This window comes from Malus domestica, chromosome 10 (assembly GCF_042453785.1).
Source record: "Malus domestica chromosome 10, GDT2T_hap1".
Taxonomy (NCBI): domain Eukaryota; kingdom Viridiplantae; phylum Streptophyta; class Magnoliopsida; order Rosales; family Rosaceae; genus Malus; species Malus domestica.
This window is the reverse complement of record NC_091670.1, coordinates 40551000-40573999: the sequence shown is the minus strand read 5'-3', so window position 1 is coordinate 40573999 and position 23000 is coordinate 40551000. Positions and strand designations below refer to the sequence as shown.

Sequence of the window (23000 nt, the reverse complement as noted above, 5' to 3'; positions counted from 1 at the left end):
GTATGAATCTTTCTCAGTAAATAGTAAGACCGTTTTTAAAGAATTTATAATGTCTTTCTTTTGGAGTGGTAGGGGGTTACTAATTTTTTTAATTTAATTTAATTTTTTTTGAAAATCAGCTTTTTAAAAAAGTCGGGGCCTTAATTGTGTTTGATAAATAAAAGAAAATGTTTTTTTTTAAATTTTTTTTTCTTTTTTCAAAATCATGGATCCAAAACAACAGAAAGCATAAGCCGTTCATGTTCTCTATCTGTGCTTGATTAGACAGTGATGGAGTTCACATCTCTCTCTTGAATAGCTCATAGCACTTCTCACAAAAATTGTTGGTCGTAAGTCACAATTTAATTTTAATTACTTTGCGAACAAAACTATCAAAAATCTATTTCGTGTCATCATAAGAAGAAGAAAATTATATGAATCATAGCACAGCTTCAGATTTTAGTTGTGGAAGCATGGATGATGGCTACTCTAGGAAGTGGCGTCGGCCGCCGTGGGAGGACAAACGGGAACACACGAAAGTTTTCATCCTTCAAATCATGCTTGGCCAAAACCGTTTCTGTACGAATGCTGCAAATGCAGCAGTTTAGTTGTAACACGGTACAAATGGCGAAGACCAAGTTCATCAAGCACAGGGGACAAGGGAACATTATATATCAAGCAAAAGTTTCCTTCCTCAATCTCTCCTCTCAACTCCCAAATATGAATGCGACTCCCATTGACCATATCTGTAAGGCACAAACAGCCTCGGCGGACAGTGGACACAAGCGTCTAGTGTAATACGATTCATCTGGATGCTAGTGAACAAGTTTAATGAAGCGACATTTATCGAAAACATCTGCATTACTGGTACTACGGGTAGTGTTTTTGTTACTGTCGTATGCTAACGGATCCAACTCCATAATCCTGGCTTTACCCGATCAATACAAGTTTCCATTGAAAGCAACCGTCAACTGGGCCAAATTCATGTAAGACTCGCGTGCTAAGATAAACACGTTTAATAACTTGAGCTATAAGCCTGTTGCATTAATTGAACTTTTTTACATCCTAGCTTTCGTCATTTAACAGCGATGAAAAGGCCTAACCACAAGAAGCAACTACAAGAAGGTGAATTCATGCGATGGAATTTGAACCAATTTTATTGAGACAAGGCCTACTGATACAATTGAAATCAACATCTTAGGAAGGAATCAACTAAAATACTATTGCCCCATTTATTCTCCATCAATTTCTTTCATTCTGTACTGATGATTGATTAAAGTGGATTTACCCGCTGCAGGAGAACCTGCTCACTGTTTGGTAAACAATCCTTGAGTTAACGATGAGAAATCAAAATCCCTTCCTGACTTAGTTGAAGAGATAGAAGATATTGGTGACGTTGATGAAAATTTGTTAGCTCTGATGTTTGTGACACCATTAACTGGAGTTACTGGCCTCGTCCTGTACATGCTGCAAGAGAAAAATTTCACAAAAAATTCACATGGTTAATCAATGTTCTTCACTTTTTATTAAAAAAAGTATCTGAGCATGAATCACATGGTTTCAGATACCGGTCTATATTATAGTACAGGGCGAATTGATCATGATCATGTCGAATTGATATGTAATGTGTACCTTGATGTTTGGAAAGGAACTGTATTCCCTACCGGGAGTGTATAATAGCTGTTTCCAATCTGGTGCAAGAAAAGCAAAGACAAGATAAGAGATGGAATATCAAATGGAAAATACTAGGTGTAAGCTTTGTCCTAAGCACAACTTGAGTATAATGTTGTGGATGAACATGTACCAGGCTTCCAGGAACTTGGCGACCAATGTTTTGCCCATTTCGGGCGGGTAAGTGCTGAATAGAATGGGAGCCAGGTTGTGCGTTTGCAGGAATGGTATGGGATCCACTAGATTTTGCCGCAGAAGCCACGAGTAATGCCTGTTGTTGGGATGACATTGCAAGTTGCTGTTGATGCACAGAGAATGGAGAAGCCATACTGGACTGCCCAAAATCCAATATTAAATTTGTTAGAGAAATGTAAACCTATATAGCATCAACAAACCAAATTCCACCACAACACGATATCAAAAGTTAGATATGGCATGCTAAACAACTTTGCAACGTATACCTTCTCGAAGAAGTTCATAATGTCATTCTGCACGTCATTCTGAGTTTTCATTGAAATGGGTTGAGTGATTGGGGTTGGGGTTGGATCTATAAAAAAATCTTCAAGATCATATTTTGGTTGAATCTTGCTTTCAGACGATTCTGGTCTATTACTTTTCTCTTCTATCAATTTTGTTTCAACTGCTGCATGTTAAGGAGGTACGAGGTTAGCGGTAATGCTAAAGCCATACTTGCAAGATGTAATTGATTTGGAAACTTTCATCCATGGAAAGCAAGATAATCAAGCAACAGTTTCTCTCATGATGACAAATAAAAGAAACATACCATGGTTACCAGCCAATTTATTCTTACTGGCAGATACCACCGAGTCATTTTCTATATCTTCGTCCATGGAGAGCAAATTGAACAGATAAGTAGCATAATCCACTTTAACTGGTATGGAAACTGGCCTAACACTACCCGCCTCACTTACCGGTTCAACTTTCAAGACTACTGGTTTTGGTTTCTGTGCTGGTTCTTGTGATTTAGGTTTCTGATCAAGTTCTTGCGGTTTTGGTTTCTGTTCAAGTTCTTGTGGTTTTGGTTTCTGTGCAAGTTCTTGTGGCTTTGGATCACGACTGATCTGTCCATCAAGATCAACAGGCTTACTTTCATCAACAGAAAAAGGAACCAATACATAATACTAAAACAACAAGCAGCATGATATGTATCAGTTATCAACCGAGAGGGAAATAACCGAATAAAATTTACCTGCTGCGTAGTCCTGTTACGTGTACTGAGTGTACAAGCACCTTTCTGCTCCTCAGAAAACTGTTCCATCTTTTTCACATGGACATGCTGACTACTAGTCGCATTTCTCGCTCTATAAACGGAAGGCTTCTCCTTACTCACCCTCGGAGGTGATTTTACTTTCCCATCTCTAGGAACCCATTTTTTGTGTTCATACCTAATGGAGAACACAAGCACCCAAACAACTAAGCCCAAAATAAACCAATAATGAATAACAAGTACTACATCATACAATTCCTCGACAATCTAAACCAAGAAAAAACGAAGTCATACTTTACTCGAATGAAATTCTCAATTCCAACTCTGTCATACTTAGGAGGCAACTCTGCTTCCCAATACCTATTCGCCTTATCATTTCCCATTGCTAGCAGCAAAATGAACCAAAATGAATTTCAGCACTTGTATCATCATTTAAAACTCGATTCCCACCGGAATGAAAAGAAGCCGGTAAAACAGCAGTGGTACTTACATTGGATAAATGCAACCTGCTCCGGAAGCCATGTATCCAAATTGGCAGATCTCACCTACAAAAGCATCCAAATCATCAGAATAATGCAGGAGAAAATAGAACCGAAACTCAATAGCATAACGCAGGAATGAACTTGGAAGTTTTTGCATAACCGAAAATTATACCTTTGATATATGTACCCCAAGACTCCTGTGGATCCCTGAACATTGCATGCATATGAAGATACCAAGGTTCACGCTAGCCCATCGCGGAGCTCTGCACCAAAAAAAGGCAGCACTACAAGAAGTTAACCATCCATATAAGATGTTAACAGCGGAATAATCCTCTACAAAAAATACAGTATCAAATCTAAATAGCTTGCATTAGTCAGTTTCTACCCCTTGATCTTTGCAACTCAACCTACCGTTTTGCTTACGCTTCAATGAAAAAAAAAATTACTGTCTCTATAGTTCGTTACAAGAAACGTACTTGGTTTTGCAGTCTGCGCATTCTCTGTTCTCTTGTAGTTTAAGAAGACCCTCCAATATCTACATACAAAATAAACCAGATGAGACCAAACCAATCTAATCATTAACTCCAAACAAGGCCTAAGATTTCAAGGTATTATGCCTTGGCCAACTTGGAGCATACGAACTGATATATGTTGGTTCATGCTCTCAAAACTCAAAACCAACAAAGCCAAAAACTTCATCCTCCCAAAAACAAGAACATTAAAAACAAAAAAAAATCATATCTTCGAACCAAATAATACAGAAAATTACATAACTTGAGATCACTAAGAATGAAGAAATGAAGAGAGAGAGAGAGAGACCTTTCTGTGTTTGGAATTAAGCTCTTTAGAAACGCTCGCCTTCTGGTTCATGTTGCTGCTGGCACCCAATTATCCAAACTCTCTCTCTCTCTCTCTCTCTCTCTCTCTCTCTAAAAAAGGTTGGGTCTTTTTTTGTGATTCTGGAAATGAGAAAATGGGTTATCTGCGCTTTTGCTTTGCTTTGTTGAAGATTTTGTGTGTGTTGGTGTTGGACTTTGGAAGGTGGCAATGCCTTTTGGCTTTTCCTTATCCCACCACGCGTGTTGTTGCCTTGTTGGCCTTCGACGGCGCCCTCCTCTGTCCTTTCGTTCGTTTGGCTTTATCTCTGTGTACTGTCTGGCTTACCGACTCAACAACCAAACCAGTATTTATTCCCTCTTCATCTAGTCCCAACCCTGTCCCTTCCGCCTCAGTCGATCAAGAAAACAAAAACAAAATAATCTGCCGCTCCGAGTCCGAGTGCAAACTCTACCTTGTAATTACTTACCCCAACTTTTTTTTTTTTTTTTGTAATCATTGAGGAAATAAAACCAATAATATTCATATTTTCTCGATCTGACATGTTATGTTACCGAAAATGTTAATTAGATATTTAATATGTTATTCACGTACTTATTGTTCGACTACATAACATCCTACACGTCTTGACACAACTCATAAACAAAGTATTCTTTTAAATTACTTGGATTAAATAAAAATCCAAAGCAATGGGCAAAGGTAATACTAAGTTTCCATAAGCAAGAAGGGGATGATTTGCAATTAATTACTTCATTAGGGAAAATTATGCACTGATAATGAATATGTGCGCTGATGAGAATGACTTTCATGGCACGAATAGTCTCCTCGCTGACTTGGAAATATTTATCATGCGTGCCGAGAACACGGCCCGATTCACCGAGTGTAATAATACAATTGGTTGAAAACTTAAAAAAAAATATTTCAACCGATTGTATTATTACATTTGGTGTACAAGACAGTGTTCCCGGCCTCCTGAAAATTCTCTCGCTGGCTTGCTAGCTAAAAGGCGCATTATGATTGGTGGTTGTGATATTAATTTGGTCCTATGGTTTGGTTGTACCAACACCAACAAAATGCTTTTTTATTTTATTTTAAATCATTCAATTATGAAAACCAATAAACACATAAAATATAATTATATTTATCTTCGAGAAATATATTTTAAGAAATACATGACATTAACTAGTTGGTAAAACTATTGATACATGAAAAAGGAAAATCGCGTTCACGTACATGAGAGAAGGCTTCGAATCACTCCCTCTTCTTGTTTAACATCTTCTTTTCTACGTCTCCGCTGTAAGGCGCAACGTGGTACGCATACTGCTGGAGGACAGAAAACACAACCATCTCCAGACATATCAAGACATTCTGAATAGCTTCCTCGACGTGCTCCACATCTAACCAGAAATGGTGAGATCGAATGACGCCCACAGCAGCTAATATGTCAATGACCACTCCCTGCAATCGGATCAAAGCCTCGTTTGTTAACGAATGGCACAATAAAAAGCTTATAGATTAAGTCAATAATTGGGCTTAAAAGAATTTTCATGTGGCGTTTAACCAAAATCTGGTTCCAATAGAACGAGCTGATAAGTGAATGGTGGTTCGGTTACAAGAAGTTTCCAGTTTCTTACATGTTTTTGCTTCCAAGTATATAGAACCAGAGAATGTCAAATCAAAGTTGCAATTTGCAAGAATCACTCTTACATAGTAATTCTATCGTATAAGGCGAGTAGTTTGGAACAAGTAAAATAATTTTCATGTTCAAAAGGCCAAAACCAACCACAATAGATAATACTAATAGCTAGGATATTCTATAGACGGGTTTCATATCCTTTTACTCGGTATCTTTGTGGATTTGTATGTGTTCTATATCCTTGGCTGCATTTTCTATAAGGCTGCATATAAAAATTGGGCATGCAAAAGAACAGACGAGCTGTACCTGCCAAAAGACGAAGAAGACAATTCCCTTGATGCACAGGAACTTTGCAAGGGGTGAATGCGGTGCCAATTCCTTTGCAAACACATGGTAAAACACCACTAGAGAGTACAATGCTAAAGAAACCGAAATGTTAAGAATTATAGTGAAGGTCCAGCTCAACCAACTGGGGTACAGCCCCAGTGCCTGTAGAGTTATCATCAAAACAGAACAAACTGGGCGTATGATGACAAATTGCCACGTCCAATATTTGAGTAGCTTCAGGGTCTGGTGGTTTAGCCGAACGGTGCGAGGCTGCAGTTTGTAAAGCCACATTGTATCTGTTATTATATGATAGAGTCAACATATACAAAGAATTATGCTTACATATCCAATGCAATAGAAACCGAAACAGCATAAAACTACCTCGTACCTGAAAAAGAGTCATGGGAAACGAGTGGTGAATTTCTCTTCCTTTGATTTCATCTGGCACGATATTTTTGCTTATGGATATCTTCAGGTAACTATACATAAGAGCCAAGAACTTAGCAATCACCTGGAAGTAGGAACACGAGAAGTTAGCAAATTATGCAAGCCATATGAGACAGTTGACAATAAACAAAACCATAACGAAGTTGGAGGCACTCACCAGAGCCTCGTAACATTCCTTAATAGAGTCCAAAAACATGAAAAATGTTTTGCTTCCCTTAATATCCAATAAACCCACAAATGAGTCAACTGCGTATATAGGAGCCATGAGAATGATAATTATTATCGCCTTCTGCTCCTTCGGGTTCTTCCAGTAAAAGAGATGTTGCGACAATAACTGTAATGTGAAATGCACCGTAAGCATCACACAGCCTGCGGATGCCAGCAGGGTCAACTGACCGCGATCCATTGTACTAAAATCCATTATTCAGCAGCCGGATGGAACCCAAGGTTGAAATCTGCCCAAAAGAAATTAAATGATCCTCAGATTCTACATTGGTTCAACTATTCATGATTAATTCAAGTAAACCAGACAAATTCATGATTACTGAGATACCCCTTTTCTAATTTTCAATGCCTTGAAAGATTTTAGTTCAAATTGCAATTTTGCTACCACTATACCTCTAAAGCTCGAAAATTCCAACAAAACATAAATCTTGATTTCACAAGACAATCAAGCATTTCATCTGAATCTTCTAAAACCACTGACAATTCACATAGAACACAAAAAACCCATGATTGATCGAAACTAACATCGTGAAAAACACGATCATTAGCTCACGATTTTGAATGTCTGGTGAAAGAATGAAAAGCAAGAGCATGGTTTTCTGTAACAGTTCAACTAGTTCGAGAAATCGTATTAAAGCTAAGGTCTTTAAGTAAAGATTGTATACAAGTTGCAAGAATTGAAGGTGCAGAAGAAGAAGAAACTCACCCGAATCCGAAACCGAGCAATCAAGTGGATCCAATCCAAGAAATCTGAGAGACCCTTTTGTGTTTGTGCTGAAAATTGAGTCAAGAAGTCGGATTTTAATGAGAGCTTGTCACTTGAATTGGATCAGTGAGTGTCCATGCCGATTGATATCTTGTTATCGGAAGCTGAATGTTTTCCTCATGTATCACATGAGTGTCCAACGACCCTCTCAATTATCTTATGGCATTCAATTTTGCACACCAAAAAACAGAGAGCTCTGTTAGCTGCTACCATTCTACCCAGTCGTCGGTTTTTTTTTCTCCCAATCATTGCATCACACATTGATTTTTGTTTGTATATAACTTGTAGACTGGAAAAAAAAAACGGAAATTTTAACGAAAACCTCTCGGTATTGTTCACTTTAACGAAAAATCATATTTTTACACTAAAAAATTAATACTGGTACTATTTACTTTACCCTTTATTCTGTCACTGTCGTTAAAACTTTGACAATAAATGGACCCATAAATTATATTAATAATAAGGGTTAAGTTTGAATAATTACTCAAATTTTGGAGGTGATTTTAAAATTGTTCTGACATTTTAAAAAATTCTAAATAACCACTTAACGTTTTGAAAAGTGGACATCTCCTTGGTTCACTAATGCTAAGTGATTATGATGAGGACAATTACTAAAACGGATTTTTATTCTCAAGTCATTTATGGAGTTTTGAATCTCTAAATCGACGCAGTTTAGCTTAACAAATTTATGACTTAGTTTTGCTAAAAAGAGTCTATTTGATGAATTATAGCTCTAAGGACAATGATTAGCATAGGTCGTACCCAATGCACAAGGCTCCCGCTTTACGCAGGGTCTGAGAGAGGTGAATGTCGGCTAGCCTTACCCCCATTTATGGAAAGGCTGCTCAAAGGTCATACCCAGTGCACAAGGCTCTCGCTTAGTCTATTTGATGAATTATAGCTCTAAGGACAATGATTAGCATACATCAACTTTAATATTTGCTCACCCCATCGTTTAATGCTAGAAACATCGTTCGTCAGTGATGGTAAAGTCATCACTTAATATCGGTGACCTAACGAATGTCTAACTTTTAAAACATTAGATAATTATTTAGAATGTTTTAAAATGTTGAAATTAATTTGAAATTACTTCACAAAGTTAAGTAGTTATCCGTACATAACGATTTGTCACCAAAAAAGTTTGCCAGGCCTCAAGTTTGGCTCGTGTGCCTGTACCATATGCACAGGTGCAAATCCCCAGTCTATACAAATCCATTTTGTATTTGGTTGGATAGAATATTTAACGATGTGCTTTCTACCTCTGTGACACATGATCATAGGGCACGGATTATCGACGGAAATGATCGGAATTTGCAGTCGGGTTCTATCCATCATGCTCGAAGCATTCCGACTCCGGAGGTGAGTTTTAAAATCTGTTTGTTTAAGTGATTGTAATGCGGTCGATAAAGAAAATCTTAACCGCCAAGACAAACTCAATATTTTAAAACGACAAATATCATACTTCTCTTCAAATGAAAAAACGGTAATTGTTGGACAAGATTACAAACCTTGTTTGAAATAAGAAAATCAACAAAACGACCAACATGAACTTTAGCATGGACAATGTCTCGAATGTTTTTATATGTACCACAAATTTATGTGGTAAATATACATGGGCATTTGAGATACTTCACATATTATTTTCTGTGTTGATTTTGTTACTTGTGTTAATGTTTCCGTTACAACAAAAGAGATTTGTAATCATCCTCTAATGGCCAATTCCCCTCTACAATATAAAGACCAAAATAATCATTAACATTGCGGTCTAATGAAATTCATCTTTAAATCTAAGGTCTCAAGACTCTCAACTCGAACTGATTTGAATGACAAGTTATTTTTGAAGCTGCCCAAATTAACGGTCGAAAATGAAGCAAACTATCTCTGTTTTATCACTTAACAGCAACGCCTTTGTTTTCTTCTTCCAACCAAAACAGAAAAAGGCATCAGCTTCCCTCCAAAAACCAAGCTTGGTATATGTCGTCGGTCTGCATAATCATCAAGGTACGATCTTTTGCATTTTTCAGTGCCAACAAACAAAACAATCGAATACCCAGTTCATCATGCTCTTCTAATCTTTGAGGGGTTTTTGAAATTTTTGGGATTTTTTCGAATTCTGGGTTTTGTGAATTTTGTTGAATTGAATGATGGGGAGCAAGAATTGGGTAGCATTAGTTCTGTTTGTCCTTTTAGTTTTTGAAGGTTATTTCACTGAAACTGTGGTTTCTGCCACCGTGACATATGACCACAGAGCACTGGTTATTGATGGGAAGCGGCGGATTTTGCAGTCGGGCTCTTTTCATTACCCTCGAACCACTCCGGAGGTGAGTTCTAAACATCTTTTTGTTTATGTGATTGCAATGTGCTTATTGAGAACCTTTGAAAAAGGGTATTAGAGGGTGAATTATACTGACAAGGTGGGATTGTTCTTGTTGGGGGGCAATGCAGGTGTGGCCGGAAATTATTAAGAAAGCGAAGGAAGGGGGAATAGACGTGATTGAGACTTACGTTTTTTGGAACTACCATGAGCCAGTAAAAGGCCAGGTATATATAAGTAACCCTAGCAATTGCAGCCTCTCAGTTAGCTAGTTAGTCCTTTAGGTCTATTGACAACTATTTTCTCACTAGATTTGTCTTTAGTTTGACGGATTTTTTCGTTTTACATAGTACTACTTTGAAGGCAGATTTGATTTGGTGAAATTTGTGAAGACAGTCCAAGAATCAGGCCTTCTAGTTCATTTGAGGATTGGCCCGTATTCTTGTGCTGAATGGAACTACGGGTTTGTTTTGTTTCTTGTGATGTTCATTGCACCGGCATCAGTTTCTTAGTTTTGTATGTTCCAATCTGTTTTAGCATTGCACTGATTCTTCAGACGTTGCTATCTTATGACAGGGGATTTCCAATTTGGTTACACTTTATTCCCGGAATTCAGTTTCGCACAACAAATGCACCTTTTAAGGTACTTGATATGTTTATATTATACTTGGCTGTGGGAATGGTTTCTTCATGAGTAAAACCGGACCACTTACTTTTCCATCTTTATTTCCATTGCTTATGCTTTTAAAAGAAAGTTGTTCAAATTAATGCCCAAATTTCAAGTGGTTTCCTTTTGAGTCTTATGGATGGGTAAATTTTATACTTGTCAAAATGCAGAAGGAAATGAAGATATTTCTTGCAAAAATTGTTGAAATGATGAAAATGGAGAATCTCTTTGCATCACAAGGAGGCCCAATCATTCTTACTCAGGTGCTTCCCTTTGACGGTTAGCCAATTTACCAACTGCATGTATTTTGAGTCAGATTCGGATCGAGACATATAGTGATAAGATGGTTGTGCAGATTATGTATCCAAAACTTCGCTAGGGCACTCGTGGTGTTTTCTTATGCAATTTGATGTAGTAATCAGGCTAACAAAAATGACAGTTTTATTTTGCATTACTCAATTTTTATTTCTTCAATCGCATTCTTATATGTGCTCTCACAGGTTGAAAATGAATTTGGAAATGTTGAAGGGTCCTATGGGGTTGGCGGAGAATTATATGTCAAATGGGCTGCAGAAACTGCTGTTAGTCTCAATACATCTGTACCTTGGGTGATGTGTGTGCAAGATGATGCCCCGGATCCAGTTGTGAGTGTTTGAACTTGATTTTTCATGAAAAGGTGTAGCCTATGTATCAAGAGCACTGCTTTTCTTCAAGAAGTAAAATTACCTTTTAACTTATGAGGCATCTAGATATATCTTCTCAGAGTTTCTCCCTCCTTTTCATTGTTCTTTCCTTGATTCCAGTTTAAGGGTTGAAGGGGTTTCGTTGGAGAGCAAACTCCCGAGATATTCATTAGTTTTATAAATTACCTGCAGATAAACACATGCAATGGATTTTATTGCGATGAGTTTACTCCAAATTCCCCATCCAAACCGAAGATGTGGACAGAGAATTACAGTGGATGGTAAGATCTTTGCTTATTTAGCCTATCAAATTGTGTATAGGATACAGGAGTCCTCTCTGGAGTTCACTTGGAAGTACAGGTTGTTGAATTTCATATGTAATGTATAGGTTCCTTGGATTTGGCAATCCAATCCCCTTTCGACCTGTTGAGGACCTTGCTTTTGCTGTTGCACGATTTTTCGAAACAGGTGGCACTTTTCAAAACTATTACATGGTAAGCTACACAGATTCTCTTTCTCTACTATCTCTAGTTCTAGCCTTGATTGGTAGATGTTAGCATTTTCATCACCATATAATTCCATAAACATCATCATAATGTCTTCATTCTCCGACATTTCCTTGCAGTATTTTGGCGGTACCAACTTTGGGCGAACTGCTGGAGGCCCTTTGGTTGCAACGAGCTATGATTATGATGCTCCTATAGATGAATATGGTAACTTTATCCAACACTTAGTTTGATATGCACATCTCCTTTTGTTGTTTCATCTTCTGAAGCATCTTATGCAGGTTTTCTTAGACAGCCAAAATGGGGACATCTGCGTGACTTGCACCTGGCAATAAAACAGTGTGAAGAATATATGATCAGCTCTGATCCGACACAAATGAAACTTGGTACTAATTTAGAGGTGTGCGACATATTTCAAGATCCTTATATGTTTTCTGGACTTAAAATCAATTTGTTTTCGAAGACTCAATTTTAACCATTGTTTTCTCTTGTTCATATCTCTCACTCCATCCTAACTTCGGGTTTCCCTTTTCTTTCATCAGGCACATATCTACCATAAAACATCCAATGAGTGTGCGGCATTTCTTGCTAATTATGACAGTAGTTCAGATGCAAATGTCACTTTTAATGGAAATATCTATTTCCTTCCAGCTTGGTCTGTGAGCATCCTTCCGGATTGTAAGAATGTTATATTTAACACCGCTAAGGTACGGATCCTGTTGCAATTTAGTATATCATGGGCCAATCCGGACTAGCAACTTCTTTTAGCACAAAACAGAATGTCCCAGAATCTCTTGAACCTAACATTTGCCTGATTATTTTTCCTCTCCTAAATGTGTCACAATTGAAGGTTGTCTCACAAAGAAATATTGGACATTCTCCTTTCGCCCTCACACCCGGTGTACATGATTTTATACTGGAACCAGCTTCATGGAGTTGGTATAAAGAGAGAGTTGGTACTTGGAGTAACAATTCATTTACTGACTCAGGCTTACTGGAGCAGATAAGTACTACGAAAGATGTTAGTGATTATTTATGGTATACAATAAGGTAAAGAATCCAGTTTTGATCATCTTCTGAGCTCATCAGAACAGTGCAATCCAAATCCTTGGCATACTTGCATTATAGTTATTTTTGTTCTTATCAAAATTTGACATGTTCTTGAATGTGCTTCACCATACTGGCAGCATTAATGTGAATGAAAACATAATAACCCGTCAAGAGGAAGAACTTTTTTTACACATCGAGAGTCTGGGACATGCAGCCCTAGTTTTCGTAAATAAAAGACTTGTGGGTAAGTAGTCTATTGAATTGCAGAGAAGCGAAAAACTGACCATCTAATTATTCGGAAGCTTTGAATCTTACGTTCCTTTGTGCATCTAAATGAACATTTTATATCGCTATCTTGAAGGATTTGGATATGGTAACCATGAAGATGCAAGTTTCATCGTTGATGAGAAGATTACTCTAAACCACGGAAACAATACAATAGATTTGTTGAGTATGATGATTGGTGTACAGGTACGTAAAAACTGTTTGTTAACAGCCATCTTTGCACCGTTTCCTCTGCTTATATAAACACAGTGTGTGTAACTATTCAGAAATTTTATGCAGTAATTACTGTTACTAAATCTCTGTTATTTTCCAGAATTACGGGCCGTGGTTCGATGTTGCAGGAGCAGGAATCTTTTCTGTTGTTCTTAGAGACTTGAAGAACAGAACAAATGATTTTTCTTTTGAAGAATGGACCTACCAGGTGGGACTTGAGGGGGAATACCTTGGATTGGATAACATAAGCCTTGCAAACAGTTCACTGTGGACTACAGGGGCTGCTCCACCACTTAATCAGAGTTTGATATGGTACAAGGTAAGTAGTTGGCATGCTTGACTGATGTTTTTCTGTTTCCTTTTCACCCGCTTCAATTGATGTTCTTCTCATCCTCAGGTTTCATTCCTTGCTCCTGAAGGCAAGGGTCCTTTGGCGTTAAATCTTGCTAGCATGGGAAAGGGACAAGCGTGGGTTAACGGGCAGAGTGTAGGGAGATATTGGCAAGCCTACCTCTCGCCATCAACTGGTTGCGTAAATGGCAGTGATTGTGACTACAGAGGAGCCTATAACGCATCTAAATGTCTAAGGAACTGTGGTCAACCGGCTCAAACTCTGTAAGAGTGAACATTGCTGGTTTTGTTCATTTTGTAGTCCTGTATATATTTTGCACGATGCAGTATTATGCATCTCTTGCACGTAGATTTACTAACAAATGCAAAGACATAATGTTTAGGTATCATATTCCCCGTACATGGGTACATACCGGAGATAACCTTCTAGTTCTCCACGAAGAGCTTGGTGGTGACCCTTCAAAGATTTCTTTGAGGACAAAAACTGGCCAAGAAATATGTGCACATGTATCCGAGACTGATCCTCCGCCTGCCAGTTCTTGGAAACCAAACTCGGAACTTATATCTCAAAACCCTGAAGTTCAACTGACCTGCGAACGAGGATGGAGTATCACTTCAATCAATTTTGCTAGCTTTGGAACTCCTATTGGAAATTGTGGCACATTCGCTTCGGGAGCTTGCAGTGCTGACATCTTATCAATCGTTCAGCAGGTAGGCGAAACCTCAGCTTATTCATATTATAATGTTGAACCAGTAACTCATATGTTTTCGTAGGGGAATGCTATTCACACTCCCCTCCAATGAGCTTCTTGCACTCCTCTTTTTAAGAGTCGAAAACTATGAAATATTGACTTCCGGGTGCAAGGGAGTGAAACGGGATTGCAAATAGTAGTTTCTAATTAGAGAGGGCTTAAACATGCTTAACACCTTTGCTCGTTTCAATGGACTTGCAGGCTTGCCTTGGCCAAGAAGGATGTTCAATCCCTATCTCCGCTGCAACCTTGGGCGATCCTTGCCCTGGAGTGCTTAAGAGTTTAGCTGTCGAAGCTATTTGCAGTGAATGAAAGTTCCACTTCGTACCCTAAATGGCGATTAAAGACGACACTGTTATAGATTAATAAGATGGATCAGTTTTGCATGAATGTCGAGAGAAGGGCATTCAGCATTATTATAGACCCGACATCACGAGGTCTGGACCATTTTGTTCACTTGATTACTTAATAACAATTATATGATCACACAAGCAGCAGTATCTTTCCGATATGCTGACTGCTTTCCAAGAGCCGGTGAGCTTCTGCTGCCTAAGATAACGGAAAAGACATGTAGATCACAGTTTTCACCTTGCCAGCAACAATTGCAGTCCACACATTGTTCTCCCACCTCCCTAACAATTACCCATTTGTTCTCTAGACCTTTGTACCGCATCCGCAAGGCGGCAGCTGCATACAAAACCACCATCTGATACAAGGATGTTGATAATGTCAGGCTTCCAAGGCTCCCAAGCTGCATTGGATATCCTATATGTTAAACTGCTACTTCGATACAACCCAGTCTCTTCTTTTGCTGACACATTCTCTTTTGAGCATATGCAGTGTAGAGATGCATTCGCAAATCGTTCGGCAAGAACCCACACGGAACCATCCCCACGATTTTGATAGCTATACCCACCAAAGCATAGCTATCACGCGGTTTCCTTTCGGCCACCATGGTCCGAACACTTGAATTACGATTAACGTATCGCTTAAAAAATAAACCCTATTAGCTAGTTTCCAATTTCCAAAATGATTTATTTACATTCAGTTTTGTACTCAGAATTCATTTTCTACTGGGATTCGTATTTCACTTGTACAATCAAGATTACTAGCAAACGCTGTATATACATATATAGATATATATATATATATATATATATATATATATATATATATCTCGACTCTCTCCATGATTCCATATTGGTTGAAATCCTTCGTCGGCTTTCCTGGAAATCCGCAGTTGAGTGCATGTGCGTGTCCAAACGTTGGTGCAGTCTCGTTGTTGATAATCCTCGTTTTGATGACCCTTTTTTGCGTGTCCAAATTGATAAGCAGAGGCCCGTTACGCGTAGTCTAATCTTCACGAATCCAATAGACTTGAGGGATTTCTTTACCACGTCCGAGCACCCTTGGGCGCCCAAAAGAGTACTCCGCGGCAGCCGGCTGCGGTGCAATTTGTCCTTGAGTTTCCTCCCTTGTATTCAAGGGCCTGTCAAGAAAATAGCTGAAGGAGGTGAACCCGTTGTGGTAGCAGCTCACAACAACTTTGTTTTTTGCTCCGGGACGAGGTGGTTTCAACAGGATTATCCATACACCATGCAATGGAATGCCATTCCTCCCCCTCCTCAATGCACCAAGAAAGTAATCGTTGGACTCATGTGCAATCCCTACAACAACCTTCATGAACGTCGTGTTTGTGACGATCAGTGTAGGTACAGGGTTGTGCAAATAATTATTCCTAATGATAGAGATGAAAGGTGTAATTCATCCCTAGGTCAATTCAAAGCGGAGATTTTTTGCTTCCGAGACTCGTAAATGGACAGAAAGAGTTGTATTATACCCAAAAAATAGAGTATTTTTTTGTTGGTAATTTGGTTCAAATGCATGTGGCGGTTGTTTTCAATGGAATGTTGTACTTCTTGAGCGATGATGGCTTTGTTATTGGTCTGGATCCCTACGCAAACTATATCACTCCTCCTCCCGCGAGTCCTACTAGTAGTAGTACTACTAGTACTGTTGATGGTAATAATTATATTAATTGTCATTTCATTGATAAGCCTGAAGGTGAAGATGCAGTAGAATCTGACTTCCTAGGTGCGTTTAGATCATCATCAGGATCTTATATGCGAATGTGCCTGCTCGTTCTAGATAGTTCAGGTTCCTTTCGTGATCTGTGTGCTTGGGATTACGTGAAAGATGATCAGGCTGCAGCAGGCAAATGCTATTGGAGATTAGGAGGCAGAGTGAACCTGAAAAGTATGGTTACGCTTAATCCGCTCCCCATCAAATGGGCTCTTGACAGCCGCTTTCGTAACGAGTTACGTGTGCTTGCTTTGGACCCAAATGATGAGGATATCTTGTATCTAGAATTGTTTCAACACATTGTCAAGTTCAACGGTGTTGCAGGAACGCTAATCGAAGCTTGGAAAACTAAGGTTTCTTATGAAACGATGGCCAAAGGTGGTACTACTTCCCATTCATACTCCCATGGTGGCCGATCCTGAAACGACGGGAGCAAGCTAGCTCAAATAATTCAAACTGCCACATTAGCCGCCCACCCACCCACCTGCCATCACCATGACTATACTTGGTCTGAATGTCATAGTCCATGTCTCTACGTATGTGTAGTATCGATTATTATGTATATACATGTAACGTTGCTATTCCGAGCTAGCTAGGTTTTGTTATGTACTTGATTGTTAATTGACACTTGTAGACTTTGTCCTCGCATGATATAAAGTGTGTAAAATTTTTAGTCTAGATTCTGTTGGAGTGAAATTTTTTTCAGGAAGAAATACCTCTACAGATTCGTTGACCATAATCCTCACATTTGCCGAATCCCTCGTGAGTGGTGTCCACGAACAGTCTTTCTCTGAAGTTTGTCTAGGCGGGGGTACCTGCAAGAGATACTTCGACGCTCTAGTCAGTCAATTGGATTTATGTTCTTTAGCCTTGGGTTTTTCTTGCGTACCTTGCTCTTTGACTCTTCTCCATATTTATAGGACTACGACGCTTGGAGAACAAGTACCACGACATGTCCTTCTCTCCCTCTTTCTTAGTGGTCCACCGTAGTGGAGGTGGTTATCTACCTCCTTCTCCAAACTCTTCGTGCAAAGCCTGACACGTTTCCCTTCCCTTGCGCGAGTGAGAAAGAGTTGGAATGTTTCTTGTGGGCTTTCCTCACAGCTTGTCTTGCACAACATCATCTCTTTGGATGATTGATATTGGCCCATGAGTCGAAACCAAAGCTGGCATCTTTTCCTATGTCATAATCTAATTCTTGAAACATCAAAGTACGACACAAAAGTAACTGAATCTTTATCAATTACAGCAAAAACTCAGCTCCTAATTTTACAAATTTTTATTGAACAAAAAAATAATCAAATAATAGCAAAAAAATTACTGCGCAGTAAACTGAGCTCTGCAATCTTGCAAATTTTGTAGTGGCCTTCTTTGCATCAAACCACCCTCAATCTGATCAGTTTCTTCAAGGACTACCTGTTGGACAACGTTGGTGTCCTTTCTGGCCTAATCAACAAGGTCGCACCCCCATGGGTGGTCGTGGTCCTATCTATCAATAAGTGCAGTGCAGTCCTATACATTGTTAATTTGGACGATGCTCAACATCTTCACGCAGCTTCCTGCCCTTGTTTTATCCCTGGATTTCTGAGTGAAGAATGAAGATGCTCTAGCTGCGGTGAAAGAATCGCGATGGGCATCTGCTGAAGGTGATCTTGCGGAAGTTTTCTCCAGGCCTGATGATGAGACACTACTACACAGCTACCATTGGTGATGGAGTAGTCCTTCACAGTACGTTGACGCACCGGATTTTAAGTGTAACTACAATGAAATGCTGCAGTAATTATATGAATGTTAATGTAGTATGGTTTACGTATACGAACGTTTCTCTAATTATATGCTCATGGGATTCTCGAGTATGGAACATATTGGTTTAGCAGCTTGTGCGTGCTGGTGTATATGGTGCAAGTGTGATCACTGGTCAGCAATTCACAGTTTTTCAATCTGAAAGTAAAGGATAATGTTATGCCCTTGTTCAATAGGAGACTGCCGTGATTCTGCTGGACATAAAAGATAGGTATACTTCTGAAATCATTAGTTTGGCATGCAAATATGCTTACAAAAATGATACATCCGGAAGCACATTGAGCGGCCGGTATGTTCCATTTTCTGTTGAAGATTCGCTTTTTTCACAACAGGACCCTATAGAAGTTTTCTTTCACTATCCTGGAAAGGGTAAAGTACACAACATCATAGGAGAGAAAATGGTGAAAAACCTAGCCTCAGTTTCAAGCCTAACTTTACAGTGTTTTTAATTCTCACACATGATAGTGCGTGATTGACTTAGAATACTGTCTATCACTGTATCATCTCAATTGCATGGAAGGCTCTTTTTGCAAATGAAAAATAATAGACTTCTAGCTGACTACTGCAGCAATGACAAACCTATACCTACATAATTGCCTGTCCTAGAAATATTTCTTACATCCACTTTTCTCCGCATCGTATGGAAATGGATCATTTTCTCATCTAATTTTGTTGTTATCATGTGAGATGATTACTTCTTCTCCCAGTTACCTGTTGTGGAGAAAAGGCTAGCTCAAAGTGGGGTCCGTGTGGCTGCCACCCCTCAGCCGTGTTTTCTCTTCTCAAGCAAAAAAATTCCTCTATCCAAAAAAAAAAAAAGAGAGCAAGAAAAATTGAGAAATTTGGAAAAGTAACCATATTTTAGATCTTATATATAATTATAGCCACTATTTTAGTTTTATGATAATTCTAACCAAAATTTGACGTAAAAGTACTAATGTACCCTTAATATTAGGGTTTCTCACAACAAAAACTCCTTTAAACTCTCTTGCAACCTTCTGGTTTCTCACCTTATTAGAATTATAAAAAAACTAAAATGGTGGTTATAATTCTATATGGGATCTAAAATATGGTTACTTTTCAAAAAATCCCAGAAAAATTTGCTGAAGCATGAAGATAAAAGGATAGGGAAAGACCTTCAGAGGAACACATAAAGTGGGGCCCACCATTATTGCTCACAGGTGGAAGCTCCCCTATGGGAGAGACCTCCCACGTATACCAACTCGTCAAGTCATAGGCTAAATATATAGGTAATGTTAGGGAAATTAAATTTAGAAACAAATTTTCCAAATTAAATGATGTGTCATCAGTAGGAATTGACACGTTTATCAATGCTCAAGTAATATACCAATTATTAACTTCCATGTCCTTTAGTTTCCAAAATTTTGTTTACAAATTTAATGTATCTAACATTATTCTAAATATATAGCACTTATAATCCCTGTAGTTCATCTCAATTTTCACTTTCTTCCTTGTAATTTCATTCAGTTAACACCGTTAGTTTAATCCGTACTTCTAAAATGAGTTTTCCAAACAAGAAGATGCGCAACAAAAATGGATGGAGAAATCAACTTAGTTGACGAATTGGATTGTAGCGAAAACATAATGAAGCTACAATAACGAAATACAACAAAAAAAATCTACACCAATGAAATCGAAAATCTGACTAAATTGCAATGACTATTAGTGCAATTTAACCTAATTCTCAGTAAATCCCTAATATGTTGTGCTCCAACTCATCCCCACCTTGCTTGTGTTAAAGAATGACTTTTGGTGTACATAAATTAGTTGGAAGCCGAAACTTGTACTCATTGAATACCTTTGGTGACTTGTAAGTTAACATAAGATTCCTTCTGCTGGGCCTATAAATAATCTGTATATAAGTATAGTAGTGTCAACAGAGAGAATTAAGATGGAGACGTACAGATACTTTGGGAGATTGTCCTTCCATTGGTTTGTTTTGTTGGCTTTTGTTTGCATTTTAGTTCCAAGAGCTCAAGGATGGAGCAAAGAGGGTCATATTATGACGTGCCGGATTGCGCAGGTAAATAAGCGAGGTAGTTTCTTATGTGGACCTTAATGGCATCAACCACACGAGCCCACACTTGATGTGCACCATTAGAGTCTGCATGAGAGAATTTCCGTTAAATGAGTTGCCCTAGAGTCCAAGTTGTCCAAAGAGAATGTAACATCTATCACTCTTTGTAATTTACACGTCTAAACATTTTTTTCATGTCATATTTTTAATCTATCAAAATTACAAATAACTTAATTAGAATTTCTTTTTTAATCTTTGTTATCATCCAGATTGCACAATTTGCATGCCCTTAGGAAAAGGAAAGCAAAAATGCAAGCTGACCAGTTCTAGATTTTGAGTTTTCAAAGAAAATCCTTCAAATATCCTGATTAATTAGTGATAAACTGCAGGCACTTCTAAAGCCCGAGGCCGCAGAAGCTGTTCGAAATTTACTACCTCACAACGTTGATGGTGATTTATCAGCTCTCTGCGTATGGCCGGATCAGGTCAGGCATTGGTACAGATACAGATGGACTAGCCCGCTTCACTTCATCGATACACCGGATAATGCTTGCACCTTTGACTACTCAAGTAAAGCTTCCCCCTGCCTAATTAGTATTTAGCACTGCTTGATTAGCAAGAAAGCAACATTAAGGCAAAGTTTGGTTTTGAAAAAAAAATAGGGGATTGTCATGATCAACATGGCGTGAAGAACATGTGTGTTGCTGGTGCCGTCCAAAACTTCACCTCTCAGCTTTCACACTACACAGAAGGAACATCTGACCGTCGATGTAAGGAACCCCGATTTTCTTACATATAGATTGATGATATTGCTTTAGGGTTTGTCAATGTCTAATTTCTTGTATTGCACGGACAATAATATCAAAGTTTGTTTGGTGTTTGAATATCTTTGCAGATAATATGACTGAGGCCTTGCTTTTCTTGTCACACTTTATGGGAGATATCCATCAGGTAATATACATACCTGTGGGCAATTCCAGCAAATATGAATGTTATTTTTTAGATATCTTGGGATGTAATTTATATGAATTTCTGCCAAGTTTTTTTGTTTCTAATGGTCTTCGTGCATCCTTTGGCAGCCAATGCATGTCGGGTTCACGACAGATGAGGGAGGAAACACGATAGACTTGCGTTGGTACAAGCACAAATCCAATCTTCACCATGTAAGCCCTTGAAGTTGTCGCTCTTGGAACAACCAAATAGTAGTCCGGCTATGGAACGAACATCCATTATTTATTAAAAATCGAAATGTCTTGTTTGTGCAGGTATGGGATAGGGAGATTATACTACAAGCTATGAAGGACTACTATGACAAAGACATGGAACTCCTCCTACAAGACATACAGGGGAACATCACAGATGTAAGAACCAATGTTTATTAATTATTAAATTACAAGGGATCTATCGATACATGGAATTATATGTTTGAATTAATTATTAACTATGTTAACAGGGAATCTGGTCTGATGATGTTACATCATGGAAACATTGCGATGATCAACATTCATGTATAAACAAGTAAGCTTTGATCAACGTTCATGGTCTCATACGTATACACAAGTGTGCACGAGCACACACATGTCCGTACAGACATACATAGCTTTGATATTTTGGTGGTCGATATTAGTGTTGAAATATACCTTGTTACGTATGTACTTAGGTATGCTACGGAGAGTATAAACATAGCTTGCAAGTGGGGTTACAAGGACGTTGGGGTGGGTGATACTCTTACAGGTATATACACGCAAGTACATTTTTACCAGTGTACATACATTACACATACACACTCCCAAATTTCAATTGTTAACTAATCAATGATGTGATTGAAATTTTTTAGAGAATTACTTCCTTTCTCGGCTACCTGTGGTGGAGAAGAGGATTGCTCAAGGCGGGGTTCGCTTGGCGGCCATCCTCAATCGCGTCTTTTCTTCCGGTCAAGAGACAGAAGTTGCTGACGAAGCATCACACTCACCCACCTAATCTAATCAACTAACCAGAAGTTGCTAATCAAACTCAAGCATGAAGATTGAACCCTAGCTAGAAGAAGACATGACATTCTAATTAGTACTTGCGTGTGTTGAAAACTTGTTATTCCACTTCATTGCTAAAATGCTAATGTATATATGTGCTAAAGTCATATTAAATGAAAAAGGAGGACGACTTCCACATGTCCAAATCGAAGGTTCTTTTTTTTTTTTTTTAAAGGGGGACAACCTATCCTTGGCCACAGAGGCATTTCATTTTTAGCCTCTCCTTGGCCACAGTCAAGCAGACTCACCAACTTGGAGCCTCGAATCCGAAACCTCCCTATTTTTTATATTTTGGGAGTTGGAATCCGCACTCTTACCACTAGACCACTTCCTGTGGTTCAAATAGAAAGCTGAAGATGGTGTTATTACTTATGAAGTACACAAAAATCTTCGAAAAATTAGGAATCACATTTTTCACATTATGGTTGATGGAACTCCATTTTGACTTCCCTTTACTTTACACTAGTATTTTCTTGGATGAGAGGAGCTTAAAAAAAAAAAAAAAAAAACTAATGAAAATGGCTTGAAAACTTTGAGTTTTAATGATAAGGACAAAATAAAGGGTAAAGTGAATAGTACCATGATTGACTTTTTAGTGTAAAAATGTGGTTTTTCGTTAAAGTGAACA

At 38.4% G+C, this 23000-nt stretch overlaps 4 protein-coding genes across 11 annotated transcripts; 2 read left to right on the top strand and 2 right to left on the bottom strand.

Moving 5' to 3' along the window:
• Positions 1-1109: 1109 nt before the first annotated feature.
• Positions 1110-4417, bottom strand: LOC103422400 (ADP-ribosylation factor GTPase-activating protein AGD5-like). Of its 7 annotated transcripts, none has more exons than XM_029110397.2 (11): positions 4180-4417; positions 3837-3895; positions 3533-3623; positions 3369-3423; positions 3173-3263; positions 2861-3056; positions 2435-2732; positions 2112-2293; positions 1784-1984; positions 1612-1670; positions 1110-1446 (listed from the first exon to the last, which is right to left on the bottom strand). In XM_029110397.2, exons 1-11 carry the CDS (start codon positions 4228-4230, stop codon positions 1287-1289), a joined length of 1443 nt encoding a protein of 480 aa, XP_028966230.1. In that variant the 5' UTR covers positions 4231-4417; the 3' UTR covers positions 1110-1286. The 7 variants fall into 7 exon arrangements, with proteins under 7 accessions (XP_028966230.1, XP_028966228.1, XP_028966229.1 ...); XM_029110395.2 differs by having other exon boundaries at positions 3533-3644; positions 4180-4379; XM_029110396.2 differs by having other exon boundaries at positions 2112-2290; positions 3533-3644; positions 4180-4379.
• An 829-nt stretch (positions 4418-5246) lies between these two features.
• Positions 5247-7866, bottom strand: LOC103446466 (uncharacterized). The gene is made up of 5 exons (XM_008385588.4): positions 7539-7866; positions 6765-7062; positions 6549-6671; positions 6140-6430; positions 5247-5655 (listed from the first exon to the last, which is right to left on the bottom strand). The coding sequence occupies exons 2-5, from the start codon at positions 7026-7028 to the stop codon at positions 5449-5451; spliced, it is 885 nt and encodes a 294-aa protein (XP_008383810.2). The 5' UTR covers positions 7029-7062; positions 7539-7866; the 3' UTR covers positions 5247-5448.
• Positions 7867-9444: 1578 nt separating this feature from the next.
• On the top strand, positions 9445-14949 carry LOC103446465 (beta-galactosidase 8-like). Of its 2 annotated transcripts, XM_070806640.1 has the most exons (19): positions 9445-9599; positions 9847-9919; positions 10044-10139; positions 10263-10375; positions 10489-10555; positions 10750-10842; positions 11080-11223; positions 11455-11543; positions 11651-11756; positions 11888-11975; positions 12050-12168; positions 12311-12475; positions 12619-12818; positions 12956-13062; positions 13180-13289; positions 13417-13635; positions 13714-13931; positions 14051-14378; positions 14621-14949. In XM_070806640.1, the coding sequence occupies exons 6-19, from the start codon at positions 10756-10758 to the stop codon at positions 14729-14731; spliced, it is 2091 nt and encodes a 696-aa protein (XP_070662741.1). In that variant the 5' UTR covers positions 9445-9599; positions 9847-9919; positions 10044-10139; positions 10263-10375; positions 10489-10555; positions 10750-10755; the 3' UTR covers positions 14732-14949. The 2 variants fall into 2 exon arrangements, with proteins under 2 accessions (XP_070662741.1, XP_008383809.2); XM_008385587.4 differs by lacking the exon at positions 9445-9599 and having other exon boundaries at positions 9602-9919.
• Positions 14950-20203: 5254 nt separating this feature from the next.
• Positions 20204-22518, top strand: LOC103446464 (endonuclease 1). Its single transcript, XM_008385586.3, has 9 exons — positions 20204-20348; positions 20732-20912; positions 21005-21112; positions 21238-21293; positions 21422-21505; positions 21608-21703; positions 21796-21860; positions 22003-22076; positions 22180-22518. The coding sequence occupies exons 1-9, from the start codon at positions 20217-20219 to the stop codon at positions 22320-22322; spliced, it is 939 nt and encodes a 312-aa protein (XP_008383808.2). The 5' UTR covers positions 20204-20216; the 3' UTR covers positions 22323-22518.
• The last annotated feature ends 482 nt before the right edge of the window (positions 22519-23000 follow it).